This window comes from Oncorhynchus keta, chromosome 18 (genome assembly GCF_023373465.1).
Source record: "Oncorhynchus keta strain PuntledgeMale-10-30-2019 chromosome 18, Oket_V2, whole genome shotgun sequence".
Lineage (NCBI taxonomy): Eukaryota > Metazoa > Chordata > Actinopteri > Salmoniformes > Salmonidae > Oncorhynchus > Oncorhynchus keta.
In genome coordinates, this window is record NC_068438.1 from 16,548,171 (window position 1) to 16,564,249 (window position 16,079).

The 16,079-nt window shown below is 44.9% G+C and overlaps 1 protein-coding gene across 1 annotated transcript; it reads left to right on the top strand.

Annotated features, from left to right (window-relative positions):
- The first annotated feature begins 686 nt into the window (after window positions 1–686).
- LOC118396959 (olfactory receptor 6N1-like) lies at window positions 687–2,498 on the top strand. Its single transcript, XM_035791344.2, has one exon. The coding sequence runs from the start codon at window positions 832–834 to the stop codon at window positions 1,762–1,764; it is 933 nt and encodes a 310-aa protein (XP_035647237.1). The 5' UTR covers window positions 687–831; the 3' UTR covers window positions 1,765–2,498.
- The last annotated feature ends 13,581 nt before the right edge of the window (window positions 2,499–16,079 follow it).

The window sequence follows — 16,079 nt, forward strand, 5'->3', positions numbered from 1 at the left end:
ATCCTTACTCAACATTGACAGGAGAGTTTCAAACGAAAAACTAAAAATAAATTGACAAAATTCGTCAATGGAATGAAATAAACCAAAACTTGGTTCTCACAAGTTTATCGTAGGTTGTGAGTTCTGCAAAACACACTCTGACATTGAGAACGGTAAATGATTGCAATAATAATATATTCAAAGCATTAACAGAAATTACCGTAACCATATAAACATTGCAGATTAGTAATTATGAGAATTAACAGTAAATGTAGGCAACTACTGGTGATATTTGTAATGGGGATATGATAGACATAGCAAACAATGCACATATTCTGGAGAGAGACATGCCTTGTGCGTCTGAGCCACAATCCCCTATTCTTGGACCGTGGCATCCCTGCGGCCTCCTCATTGAGACAGGCGCGAATCAATGTCTCATGTACCATGAAAAAATATATATACAGTGGGGAGAACAAGTATTTGATACACTGCCGATTGTGTCCCTAGGACATCCCCTGTTTGCTGGGTTAATGCATAAATAGAGTAAATATAATCCAATTAGTTGCTTGTCATAAACTCAATATAGATCCATCTCTATGGAGTGGTTACATGTTGACACAGAAACTACAATCCCATGTGATCATACACTACAATATATTTAGAGGCTACCAGGACAAGTTATTGAAGCAGTATCCCTCTATCAAGCAAGAAGACATTTCATGGACACAAGTTTCTGAGCTTACACAGAATCAAATGATTCACACTTGAATTCATTCACCTCCATACACACTCAATCGTTGTAAGGACTACGAATTTTTTGCATTGACCAGAGGAAGAAAATTAGCAAAAGCCATGGAGAACTCAACCCAAGTCAAGTTATTTTATCTCTTTGGCTTACAAGAGACAAACAACAGATCGGTTTATTTTATATTGCCTCTTATCACATACCTTCTCATCATCACTGTGAATCTGCCTCTGATCATAACAATCATTCAGGAGAAAGGTCTCCATGAGCCCATGTATATCTTTCTGTGTAGTTTATGTATCAATGGATTGTATGGAACTGCTGGTTTCTACCCCAAGTTCTTACTGGACCTTCAGTCAGATGTTCAGGTGATATCTTATGGTGGATGTTTCACTCAAGCCTATGTCATATACACATCTGTCATGTGTGAACTTTCTACTCTAACAGTGATGTCTTACGACAGGTATGTGGCAATATGTAGACCACTACTATATCATACAATTGTCACATCTTTAACTGTTAGAAAGTTACTCTTATTGTCTTGGTGTTATCCTTTATTTATAGCACTCATAGCAGTTAGTTTAGCTGTCAGAGTTCCTTTGTGTGGATCTCGCATTGATAAGATCTTCTGTGACATTCCGTCTATACTGAGACATGCATGTTTACCCATAACCATCAACCAGAATTTGAACAAATTTGTAATAGTGGTTCATGTTTTACAGTTACTTTTCATTGTATTTTCGTACTGTCAGATTGTCAGGACTTGTGTAAATTCAGCTAAGGGAAGGATTAAGTTCACACAGACATGTGTGCCACATTTAATAACGATATTTATTTTCATCACGGTGACCCTGTTTGACAATTTGCAAGGGTGGAATAATGTAAATAGTACACTAAATATGCGTAATGCAATGGCCGTACAATTCCTTGTTATACCACCTGTCTTTAACCCTGTCATATATGGACTTAACCTCCAGCAGATTCGAAGTGCAGTTTTTAGAAAGTGTAATGCGCATAAAATCATTGATATGAAACGTTAGTTACATGATCTTACACACCAGGGAAACTGCTTTATATCAGAAGCAAGGATAAAATGCACCTTGGTCAACCAAGAAGTAGTCTTTTTTTTCAACCAATCGATTTGTCTACATTTTAAAACAGATTTTTCATATACAGACACATCCAATGTGCCTATTTATCTTACCATTTCTACCAACCTGCGAGACAGTTTGGATTTTCATAGGCACATATTCATGGAACACTTTCATTTAATTATTAATAGTCTTTGTATCTCAAAATCATTGTCTGTGGTTAATCCACCTTCTACAATCATCGATATGAAACATTAATTACAGGATCTTACACAACAGGGAGACTTTCTCATATCAGATATCAACAAAAATAACAGTCAAATCTGCCAAAACTGTTATAATGTTAAATGGTGCCTTATTTTTTGAAATTGCAAGCAGTGCAACTCTGGTTTTAGAAGAGCAGGGGGGTCTGGGGGTCCTCCCTACATTTTCTGGGGCATCTAATTCAAATTTCCTGCATTTCTACAAGTACACAACAACAACAACAAAAACCTTGGTATTTCAAGTTCAACATTTTTAAACAGATTTTTCCATATATAGACACATCCAATGTGCCTATTTATCTTACCATTTCTACCAACCTGCGAGACAGTTTGGATTTTCATAGGCACATATTCGTGGAACAGTTTCATTTAATTTATAATAGTTTCTATCTCAAAAACATTGTCTGTGGTTAATCTACATTCAACGCAGGAAGCTGGTGGTAGGTGCGCAGACAGGAGGAGACTGCAAGAAGTGCAAAGGCTGTCTCTCTTGCTAAACAAGGGCAATGGACGCGGTGGGAAGGCCTGGAGAGGAGAAAGATCAACTGGAGTGAGCTTTGGCAAATGGAGGCAAGCAACATCAGCTTCATCATAAGAGCTGTTTATGATGTGCTTCCATCACCAAAAAATCTACATCAATGGTATGGCGAGGACTCGACCTGCCCCCTCTGCCCAGCTCCAGCGACTCTCAGGCATATAATGACAGGTTGCAAGACCAGCCTCTCACAAGGCCGCTACACCTGGAGGCACAATCAGGTCCTCAAGAGCCTGGCTGTAGCACTTGAGACCAAGAGGAGTGCAACCAATTCATTACCTCCAAAAACAAGCAATCCCGTCAAAACAACAACATTCATCCGGGAGGGACAGAAAAGGCCCAAGTATCCTCCTACAAAGCCAGAAACTGGACACCTAGCCATGGCCCGGGACTGGAAGATGCTTGTCGATATTGGCCAGCAACTCATTTTTCCACCTGAGATTGCTTCTACCAACCTTAGGCCAGACATGGTACTCTGGTCCCCTTCACGAAAGGCTGTGTACATCATAGAGCTCACAGTCCCATGGGAAAACTCTGTTGAAGAGGCCTACGAGCGTAAGAAACTGCGTTACACAGAGTTGGCAGCAGACGCAACTCAGCGTGGCTGGAATGCAAAGGTCTGGCCAGTTGAAGTGGGATGCAGAGGATTCGTGGCTTCTTCCATCATCAGGTTGCTGAAAGAACTTGGAATCCATGGACAGGCTCTGCGGCAGACCGTCAGAGCAGTTTCTCAAGCAGCTGAAAGAAGCAGCCAGTGGATCTGGATCAAACGGAAGGACCCTTGCTGGGCTATAACTTCATGACCCCCCACCCCCACCTGAGAACCCAATTCAGATCCCTCCAACTTGAGGAGGGCATATGAGGTATGCGGTCAGCTGTATGGCTGGCTCAGGGAAGAGGACGCCCCTGCCTTGCATAGTCCCGTGGGACATCTTAATTGGGCATGGGACACAAGCTAAGGCTTGATTACCCTTTAGCTGGCCACCTTTGATGAGGGTGTTTAGTGATTAAAGGCCGAAACACCCACTGATTCGAAGGCACACTACTGAGGATGTGTCCCAGAAATTGACATCTTACCCCAGTCTAAGAAATAAACCTCCCATGCCACTCTGTCAACATCACGGCAAATCTCATGTGAGTGCATTCCATCTATTGGCACAATGGACAGTTTTTAACATCTCGTCCCGTGTTTTATGATTCTGATCATCTGGACCAGTCCAGTGACTGCTGTGAAAGGACAGCTGACAACATAGGAAAGTCTGTGTGACAGCTTGGAGAGACAGCTGACCGGAGGGAATAGACCCCACTGGGGCTGTCATGGGCTAGCTACCCATGTTGGCAGTCTCCGACGCTGTTTCAGTATGTTGGAGACACCCGCTAAGTGCTACTGAAAGTCAACAAAGGAACATACCCCTAGAGCCTGCGAGAGCTGGGGCGCAAGATGGCTCAACGACTGATCACATGGTTACGGACCCAGGAACGGAAACGACTACGAGTAGGAACACAGCACATGAGACAACCATAACAGCAGCAGGACACACACTTCAGGTGTGCAGCTGTGGTTGGGAGAGAGTAACATCGGCAAGGGGGTTAAGTATCCATCAAGGGAGGAAAAGGTGCTTGGGAGAGCAGAGACAGGGACCTCGCATTGACCAGTACTTCTTACGAAGCAGCCAGTCAAATCAGTCGAATGAAGCACAGCGACGGGACGCAAACCAAAGTTCGCAGAGCATCAGCACCCCTGTAACTGAGGAGGATAACACAAGCACAGAAATGCCGGTGGATGAACTCACCCAACCACAGAAACCTCTAAAAGAGGAAAAGATCAAAGGGCACAGACCGAGTGTGAAGTGGCCCAAAGCTGTTGAAAAGAGAGAGTGGGAAACAATCAACAACGACCTGACAAAAATCTTGGAACAACAGGTAGGAACAGCAGAGAAAAAGCTTGAAAGGATGGGAGACATTATCTACCACTACGGAGAAGAGCGCTTTGGAGTAAACGAAAGGAGAAGTGGCAAGACACCACCCCCGCCAGCCAAATCTAGGAGACAGCAGGAGATCGAGATACTTGTCAGAGAGAGAAGGCAGCTGAGGAAGCAGTGGAAGAAGGCCTCTGATGCAGAGAGAGAAGGTCTCATGCTACTCCAAGCAGACATTAAATGTCGGCTGGCAACCTTGCGAAGAGCGGAAAACTTAAGGAAACTTCGTAGGAAGAAGGTACACTCAAGAACACGGTTCTATAAAAACCCCTTTAAGTTTGTCAAAGATCTCTTCGCAAAGGAAAAGTGCGGAATCCTAAAAACTCCAAAGCCTGAACTGGAAGAACATCTGGAAAATGTCCACCAGGACATGAAAAGGCATGAGCAGATAGTCATCCCACATGACATCCCACCTATTCAACCACCAGAATTCAATCTGGACACTGACCCTCCAAAATGGAGGGAAGTAGAGAACGTTGTCCGAAGAGCAAGAGCGGCCTCTGCTCCTGGGCCTAATGGAGTACCATACAAGCTCTACAAGAACGCCCCGGATGTTCTACGCTTTCTTTGGAGGCTCATGAGGATAGTGTGGCAGAAGGAAATAATACCAAAGGCATGGCGAAGGGCTGGTGGTGTGCTAATCCCGAAAGAGAAGGATGCGACAGACATCAGTCAATTCGACCAATCTCCCTTCTCAACGTCGAAGGGAAGATCTTTTTCAGTATAATAGCACAGAGGCTGTCCACTTATCTGGAAAGGAACAAGTACATTGATACATCTGTACAGAAAGCAGGCATTCCTGGTTTCTCTGGTTGCCTGGAACATACTAGTATGATTTGGCACCAGATCCAAACAGCTAAGAAGGACAAGAGAGACCTCTATGTCATCTTCCTCGACCTGGCCAATGCCTTTGGCTCAGTTCCCCATGAACTCCTCTGGGAATCCTTCAACATTTTCCACGTACCAGAACCCATCACTACACTGGTAAAGGCCTATTTCCAAGACCTGCAATTGTGTTTCACAACACCTGACTTCACAACAACATGGCAGCGCTTGGAAGTAGGCATAATGGCAGGCTGTACAATTTCTCCTCTGGCCTTCACTATGGCCATGGAAGTCATCATCAGGGCATCGAGACGGCGGTGAGAGAACTAAGGAAGGGCTCCGTCTCCCACCTATCCGAGCATACATGGATGACATGACTATACTGACCACCACTGCAGCATGCACCAGGCGGCTACTTGCAAAACTGCAGGATAACATCAAGTGGGCCCGGATGAAAATCAAGCCAAGCAAATCTCGAAGCATCTCATAGTCAAGGGACAGCTTAAAGATGTGAGGTTCTGCATTGGAGATGACCCGATACCAACGGTATCTGAGCAACCCATCAAGAGCCTGGGTAGATGGTACAACGAAAGCCTCCGGGATAAAGATCAAGTGCAGCAAGTAAGGCAGGACATCGCCAACGGTCTTGAGAACATCAACAAGACCCTACTGCCTGGGAGGCTCAAGCTTTGGTGCCTACAGTTTGGACTTCTCCCCGGGTAATGTGGCCACTCACCGTCTATGAGGTCCCATTAACAACAGTGGAGAAGATGGAGCGAACCATTACCTCATACGTGAAGAAATGGCTGGGTGTCCCACGATGCCTGAGTAACATCGGCCTCTATGGCAAAGGGGTCCTTGAACTACCTCTTACAAGTCTAACGGAGGAGTACAAGTGCTCTAAAGTAAGACTTCAGATGACATTGAAGGACTCCAAAGACCAGACCATTAGCAAGGCTGCACCTCTTCTACAAACTGGACGGAAATGGACATCATCCAAGGCTGTGCAGCAAGCAACATCAGCCCTGAGACACCAAGACATTGTGGGGAATATCCAGCATGGAAGAGGAGGCTTTGGCCTGGCAGCAAGCAAACCAACGTTCCATAAGGCAACAACATCTGAACGCAGGAAGCTGGTGGTCGAGGAGGTGCGCAGACAGGAGGAGACTGCAAGAAGTGCAAAGGCTGTCTCTCTTGCTAAACAAGGGCAATGGACGCGGTGGGAAGGCCTGGAGAGGAGAAAGATCAACTGGAGTGAGCTTTGGCAAATGGAGGCAAGCAACATCAGCTTCATCATAAGAGCTGTTTATGATGTGCTTCCATCACCAAAAAATCTACATCAATGGTATGGCGAGGACTCGACCTGCCCCCTCTGCCCAGCTCCAGCGACTCTCAGGCATATAATGACAGGTTGCAAGACCAGCCTCTCACAAGGCCGCTACACCTGGAGGCACAATCAGGTCCTCAAGAGCCTGGCTGTAGCACTTGAGACCAAGAGGAGTGCAACCAATTCATTACCTCCAAAAACAAGCAATCCCGTCAAAACAACAACATTCATCCGGGAGGGACAGAAAAGGCCCAAGTATCCTCCTACAAAGCCAGAAACTGGACACCTAGCCATGGCCCGGGACTGGAAGATGCTTGTCGATATTGGCCAGCAACTCATTTTTCCACCTGAGATTGCTTCTACCAACCTTAGGCCAGACATGGTACTCTGGTCCCCTTCACGAAAGGCTGTGTACATCATAGAGCTCACAGTCCCATGGGAAAACTCTGTTGAAGAGGCCTACGAGCGTAAGAAACTGCGTTACAGAGTTGGCAGCAGACGCAACTCAGCGTGGCTGGAATGCAAAGGTCTGGCCAGTTGAAGTGGGATGCAGAGGATTCGTGGCTTCTTCCATCATCAGGTTGCTGAAAGAACTTGGAATCCATGGACAGGCTCTGCGGCAGACCGTCAGAGCAGTTTCTCAAGCAGCTGAAAGAAGCAGCCAGTGGATCTGGATCAAACGGAAGGACCCTTGCTGGGCTATAACTTCATGACCCCCCACCCCCACCTGAGAACCCAATTCAGATCCCTCCAACTTGAGGAGGGCATATGAGGTATGCGGTCAGCTGTATGGCTGGCTCAGGGAAGAGGACGCCCCTGCCTTGCATAGTCCCGTGGGACATCTTAATTGGGCATGGGACACAAGCTAAGGCTTGATTACCCTTTAGCTGGCCACCTTTGATGAGGGTGTTTAGTGATTAAAGGCCGAAACACCCACTGATTCGAAGGCACACTACTGAGGATGTGTCCCAGAAATTGACATCTTACCCCAGTCTAAGAAATAAACCTCCCATGCCACTCTGTCAACATCACGGCAAATCTCATGTGAGTGCATTCCATCTATTGGCACAATGGACAGTTTTTTTAACATCTCGTCCCGTGTTTTATGATTCTACAATAGTAATCTAAATTAAAATGATACACATCTAAAAGTAACTTTTATTGCCACTGTCAACTATGTAAAAATAGCCGACATAAAGCCAACATGTAAAAACAATGCATCCTGCATGCAGAAAATATACTGATACAATTAAATATCCTATAAATCACATTGGCTATCCATGGCCTGTCTGCAACAAACTTGAAACACTGTATCAACTATCAACTGGGTTTTATGACGTTTCCACTGGATCAGAGCATTACATTTTTACCTCTCATGCCGAGTGGTTATCAAAAGGGAGAGTGCTGGAAATATTGTTCAAATACTATTGTCATTCTTAACGGATTCTAAAAACAGACTGTTTACTTGCTGTTTGAGGTGTAGAAAAATTACTTTGAGAAGCTCCACAGTTCAATAATGGTGGTGAGTTAAGACAATCAGAAATACTATCAGACAAACTTGTTTCTCACAAGTACAGCATAGGTTGTGAGTTCTGCAAAACACATATCCACTCTGACATTGAGAACAGTAAATTACCCTAACCAAATAAACATTGCCGATGGGAAATTAGGTGAATTAATGGTAGATGTAGGCAGCTACTGGTGATATTTGTAATGGGGAATTGATATATATATTTGTGACTGCTTGACAAAAAATACAAATGTTTTCATTACAGACCCCATTTGTCATACAGTATTCCATAAGTAACCCAGACCTTATCAAAGTTGTACAGTATACCCTTAATCTAGTAATAAATCAAATCTAGTGACATTATTTGACATTTCTGCCATCCATTGTGACATTGTGGGAGGATAACCAACTTTCCAATTAATGGCAATGCATTTCTTAGCTGCTATACATGCTATGGTTACATAGTTTCTTATTATAACAGCCTTCAGTGTCAACATTTCCAAGCAAACAAAAACAGTGAAAGTGAGAATCTATAGACATGCTGAGACAAAAGAACATAGTCTTTGCCAGAATGTAGCCAACTCAGATGAGGCATGACAAAGAATTGCCTTGGTGTACATTTATACATTATATTGTTCAATAATTGAAATGACCATTATTCCCAGATCTCAGACTGTAGCCTACCCATCAACTCAAGATGGATCTTTGTATCTATTCACTCGTTATTATAATAGACTGCAAAATTCACCTGCGCTCTAAAGACTGGCCTTCCCTCGCTGTCTGACCCTGCTGGGACACCGGTCACCATCTGATCCTGCTAAGACGAGCATAATGTTTATGACAACATTATGATGAGCATAGTGTTGTGTACTGACGGTGCACCATGACAGTGAAGCCTGTAGAGCTGTTTATACCGTGTCAGTGTGAAAAGTAGGGAATTATATAGGGAAACTGACAGATCAATAACGTTACATTGCTATAATGACTCTAATAAAAACTCACATTGCGCTGTCAAAAAACATCAGAATATCAGTGTTCAAACCTTTGGCCGCTGCTTCCATTTCATACACAAATCCAAAAGTAAAGTTTTTGTTAGGCTATTAAGTTGTGATAACGCATGTCTTTATAACCAGGCCTCCTCAGTGTATCTCTCAAAATAAGTGGATAATCACGACCACTTTGAATAAAATTCATTATTCCATTGATGCAATAAGAATAATATTCATGTAACTAGAAAGTATGGTTGAATGTAGGCTACACATTTAGAGTGATATAGTGTGCATAAACAAGATACAAGAAATACCGAACAGAAATATCACATTGTGAATTTTTTACCTTTAATCACAACGTTTTTAGAAATCCAAGTTTAATGTATATTATGTAATCATATTCTGGCAATTCAAAATTATGTATTTTTACAGTCTTATGGTGGTATGATTGTTTTAGAAATCTATAGCTTCAGGCAGTATGTCAAATGATTTACACTTGTTATCTGGTCTCTACTTCTCCCGTTACGGGGTCTGAGACGCCGAAGCTTCCCACCATTAGCTCTGACAAATTGAAAACTCTAGTCATTGGCGACTCCATTACCTGTTTACCAATTTATTTATTTATTTATTTTTATTATTATTATATATTTTTTCTTGGGCCTCTATAACTATATCTATTGTTTTTTTGTTGTTGTGTGATTTGGATTAATCCCCTCTGCCACACGGAACCCCACTAATCTACTGACGGAACGCAAGAGGTGGCTAATAACAGACCTCCATCCTTATGCTAGCTTGCTACCGATGGCCTGGCTAGCTGTCTAAATCGCCGTGACCCCCAACCAACCTCTCTACTCACTGGACCCTTTTGCTCACTCTAAGCATGCCTCTCCTTAATGTCAATATGCCTTGTCCATTGCTGTTCTGGTTAGTGTTTATTGGCTTATTTCACTGTAGAGCCTCTAGTCCTGCTCACTATACCTTATCCAACCTATTAGTTCCACCACCCACACATGCGATGACATCTCCTGGTTTCAATGATGTTTCTAGAGACAATATCTCTCTCTTCATCACTCAATACCTAGGTTTACCTCCACTGTATTCACATCCTACCATACCTTTCTCTGTACATTATACCTTGACGCTATTTTATCACCCCCAGAAATCTCCTTTTACTCTCTGTTCCAGACGTTCTAGACGACCAATTCTTATTGCTTTTAGCCGTACCAGTATCCTACTCCTCCTCTGTTCCTCTGGCGATGTAGAGGTGAATCCAGGCCCTGCAGTGCCTAGCTCCACTCCTATTCCCCAGGCGCTCTCTTTTGATGACTTCTGTAACCGTAATAGCCTTGGTTTCATGCATGTTAACATTAGAAGTTTGTTCTATTCACTGCTTTAGCACACTCTGCCAACCCGGTTGTTCTAGCTGTGTCTGAATCCTGGCTTAGGAAGACCACCAACAATTCTGAAATTTTAGTCCCAAACTACAACATTTTCAGACAAGATAGAACTGCCAAAGGGGGCGGTGTTACAATCTACTGCAAAGATAGCCTGCAGAGTTCTGTCCTCCTATCCAGGTCTGTACCCAAACAATTTGAACTTCTACTTTTAAAAATCCACCTCTCTAAAAACAAGTCTCTCACCGTTGCCGCCTGCTATAGACCACCCTCTGCCCCCAGCTGTGCTCTGGATACCATATGTGAACTGATTGCCCCCCATCTATCTTCAGAGCTCGTGCTGCTAGGTGACCTAAACTGGAACATGCTTAACACCCCAGCCATCCTACAATCTAAGCTTGATGCCCTCAATCTCACACAAATTATCAATGAACCTACCAGGTACCTCCCCAAAGCCTTAAACACGGGCACCCTCATAGATATCATCCTAACCAACTTGCCCTCTAAATACACCTCTGCTGTCTTCAACCAAGATCTCAGCGATCACTGCCTCATTGCCTGCATCCGTAATGGGTCAGCGGTCAAACGACCTCCACTCATCACTGTCAAACGCACTTCAGCGAGCAGGCCTTTCTAATCGACCTGGCCGGCGTATCCTGGAAAGATATTGATCTCATCCCGTCAGTAGAGGATGCCTGGATATTTTTTTTAAATGCCTTCCTAACCATCTTAAATAAACATGCCCCATTCAAGAAATTTAGAACCAGGAACATATATAGCCCTTGGTTCTCCCCAGACCTGACTGCCCTTAACCAACACAAAAACATCCTATGGTGTTCTGCATTAGCATCGAACAGCACCCGTGATATGCAGCTGTTCAGGGAAGCTAGAAACCATTATACCAGGCAGTTAGAAAAGCCAAGGCTAGCTTTTTCAAGCAGAAATTTGCTTCCTGCAACACTAACTCAAAATAGTTCTGGGACAATGTAAAGTCCATGGAGAATAAGAACACCTCCTCCCAGCTGCCCACTGCACTGAAGATAGGAAACACTGTCACCACTGATAAATCCACCATAATTGAGAATTTCAATAAGCATTTTTCTACGGCTGGCCATGCTTTCCACCTGGCTACTCCTACCCCGGTCAACAGCACTGCACACCCCACAGCAACTCGCCCAAGCCTTCCCCATTTCTCCTTTTCCCAAATCCATTCAGCTGATGTTCTGAAAGAGCTGCAAAATCTGGACCCCTACAAATCAGCTGGGCTAGACAATCTGGACCCTTTCTTTAAAAAATTATCTGCCAAAATTGTTGCCAACCCTATTACTAACCTGATCAACCTCACTTTCGTGTCGTTTGAGATTCCCAAAGATTGGAAAGCAGCTGGGGTCATCCACCTCTTCAAAGGGGGGGACACTCTTGACCCAAACTGCTACAGACCTATATCTATCCTACCATGCCTTTCTAAGGTCTTCGAAAGCCAAGTCAACAAACAGATTACCGACCATTTCGAATCTCACCATACCTTCTCTGCTATGCAATCTGGTTTCAGAGCTAGTCATGGGTGCACCTCAGCCACGCTCAAGGTCCTAAACGATATCTTAACCACCATCAATAAGAAACATTATTGTGCAGCCGTATTCATTGATCTGGCCAAGGCTTTTGACTCTGTCAATCACCACATCCTCATCGGCAGACTCGACAGCCTTGGTTTCTCAAATGAATGCCTCGCTTGGTTCACCAACTACTTCTCTGATAGAGTTCAGTGTGTCAAATCGGATGGTCTGCTGTCCGGACCTCTGGCAGTCTCTATGGGGGTGCCACAGGGTTAAATTCTTGGACCAACTCTCAACTCTGTATAAATCAATGAGGTCGCTCTTGCTGCTCGTGAGTCCACCTCTACGCAGACGACACCATTCTGTATACTTCTGGCCCTTCTTTGGACACTGTATTAACAACCCTCCAGGCAAGCTTCAATGCCATACAACTCTCCTTCTGTGGCTTCCAATTGCTCTTAAATACAAGTAAAACTAAATGCATGCTCTTCAACCGATCACTACCTGCACCTACCCGCCTGTCCAACATCACTACTCTGGACGGCTCTGACTTAGAATACGTGGACAACTACAAATACTTAGGTGTCTGGTTAGACTGTAAACTCTCCTTCCAGACCCATATCAAACATTTCCAATCCAAAGTTAAATCTAGAATTGGCTTCCTATTTCACAACAAAGCATCCTTCACTCATGCTGCCAAACATACCCTTGTAAAACTGACCATCCTACCAATCCTCGACTTTGGCGATGTCATTTACAAAATAGCCTCCAATACCCTACTGAATAAATTGGATGCAGTCTATCACAGTGCAATCCGTTTTGTCACCAAAGCCCCATATACTACCCACCATTGCGACCTGTACGCTCTCGTTGGCTGGCCCTCGCTTCATACTCATCGCCAAACCCACTGGCTCCATGTCATCTACAAGACCCTGCTAGGTAAAGTCCCCCCTTATCTCAGCTCGCTGGTCACCATAGCATCTCCCACCTGTAGCACACGCTCCAGCAGGTATATCTCTCTAGTCCCCCCCAAAACCAATTATTTCTTTATTATTTCAACTACCTCTCCTTCCAGTTCTCTGCTGCCAATGACTGGAACGAACTACAAAAATCTCTGAAACTGGAAACACTTATCTCCCTCACTAGCTTTAAGTCAGAGCAGCTCACAGATTACTGCACCTGTACATAGCCCACCTATAATTTAGCCCAAACAACTACCTCTTTCCCTACTGTATTTAATTAATTTATTTATTTTGCTCCTTTACACCCCATTATTTTTATTTCTACTTTGCACATTCTTCCACTGCAAATCTACCATTCCAGTGTTTTACTTGCTATATTGTATTTACTTTGCCACCATGGCCTTTTTTTGCCTTTACCTCCCTTATCTCACCTCATTTGCTCACATCGTATATAGACTTGTTTATACTGTATTATTGACTGTATGTTTGTTTTACTCCATGTGTAAATCTGTGTCGTTGTATGTGTCGAACTGCTTTGCTTTATCTTGGCCAGGTCACAATTGTAAATGAGAACTTGTTCTCAACTTGCCTACCTGGTTAAATAAAGGTGAAATAAATAAAAAAAAAATATAAAAAAATAAACCTGCAGTATTAGACTTAAAACAAATCATCCAGCGATCATACACTGTTTACCAGGGGGCAGGGCTACCGACGTTAAGGCTAATCTGAAGATGGTGCTGGCTAAAGCTAAAACTGGCGAGTGTAGAGTGTATGGAGATAGTGTTATCCATGTCGGCACCAACGATGTTAGGATGAAATAATCAGAGATCACCAAGTGCAACATAGCTTCAGCGTGTAAATCAGCTAGAAAGATGTGTCGGCATCGAGTAATTGTCTCTGGCCCCCTCCCAGTTAGGGGGAGTGATGAGCTCTACTGTTTTCTGCCCCTTCCAAAAGATAGAATTTGCAGATTTCAATTTACGATCTCGTATCGACCAGGTTTCCTCAACACAAAGGCCGGCGCGCTGTCCCACCTCTATGACACCGAGGACCGGTCCATCGATCCTACTCCCATCATTCCGGCGGCTAGGCTAGTAGCACCAGTAGTATGGGGAGGAACCTGTGCCTCCACAGTGCCCGGAGGGTCGTAGGTACGTGCCGCTCGCTGTCCGTGATCAATTGATTCGGTGGGCTCATAGTCTACCCTCGTCGGGTCACCCGGGTATTTCGAGGACAGTGAGAGGTCTTAGGGGGAAGTACTGGTGGCCCACCTTAGTGAGGGACGTGCGATTCTATGTCTCCTCCTGTTCGGTGTGTGCCCAGAGTAAGGCTCCAAGGCACTTGCCACGAGGGAAGTTACAACCCCTCCCCGTTCCACAACGGCTGTGGTCCCGTCTATCGGTGGATTTTCTCACAGATCTTCCCCCGTCTCAGGGAAACACGACGATCCTGGTCGTTATGGATCGGTTCTCGAAGTCCTGCCGTCTTATCCCGTTGCCCGGTCTCCCTACGGCCCTACAGACTGCGGAGGCTCTGTTCACCAATGTCTTCCGGCACTACGGGGTGCCCGAGGACATCGTTTCTGATCGGGGTCCCCAGTTTACATCCCGGGTGTGGAGGGCATTTCTGGATTGTCTGGAGGTCTCGGTCAGCCTGACCTCGGGGTATCACCCGGAGAGTAATGGGCAGGTGGAGAGAGTGAACCAGGAGGTGGGTAGGTTTCTGCGGTCGTATTGCCAGGACCGGCCAGGGGAGTGGGCGAGATACATCCCCTGGGCTGAAATGGCCCAGAACTCACGAAGCCACTCCTCTACCAACATGTCACCGTTTCAGTGTGTGTTGGGGTACCAGCCGGTTCTGGCACCATGGCATCAGAGCCAGACCAGTGTGTGGGGACATTCAAAGTCCTGCGGAGAATGAACGAGGTGTGTTACTGATTATTACTTCCTTCGTATTATCGTATTAACCCCTCGTTTAATGTGTCTCTCCTCAGGCTGGTGGTAGCTGGTCCCATGCAGGAAGGTGAGGTTCCGGAGGTCCCTCCACCCCCTCTGGACATCGAGGAGTCCTTGGCATACACGATACGGGCCATTCTGGACTCGAGACACTGGGTGAGCGGCCTGCAGTACCTCATGGACTGGGAGGGGTACGGGCCGGAGGAGAGGTGCTGGGTCCCGGTGGGGGATATATTGGATCCAGCTATGCTGAGGGAGTTCCATCGCTTCCATCCGGATCGCCCTGCGCCTCGCCCCCCTGGGTCGTCCCCGAGGCCGGTGTCGGCGTGCGGGAGCCGTGCGTTGGGGGGGTACTGTCACGAATATCACCGAAGGTGGCTCCCCTTCCCGTTTGGGTGGCGCTCGGCAGTCGTCGTCACCAGTCTACTAGCTGCCACCGATCCCTTTTTTCCTTTTCGTTTGGTTTTGTCTAATTGTTTTCACCTGTTTCTTGTTGGGGTTTTGGGGTTGGTGTTATTTAACTTTGATTAGCCCGCTTGTGTTTATGCGGGCTTGTTTATGTTATGTAGAGGTGTTCATTATGTTTGTGGGTTTTCCGCTGTCCGGTTAGATGTGTATTTTAGGTGGAGTGTATTTACGCCTGTGTTCAGTGTCACCTACTGTATTTGTAAAATTTTTGGTTGGACATTAAAGCGTATTTTTCCCGTTCCTTGGCTCTCTGCGCCTGACACTCTTTGAACTTTACAAACATATCAAGACAGTTTCAAGGACAGATTTTTTCCATCTACGTAACATTGCAAAAATCTGAAACTTTCTGTCCAAAACTGATGCATAAAAATTAATCCATGCTTTTGTTACTTCTAGGTTAGACTACTGCAATGCTCTACTTTCCTGCTACCCGAATAAAGCACTAAATAAACTTCAATTGGTGCTAAATATGGCTGCTAGAATCCTGACTAGAACCCAAAA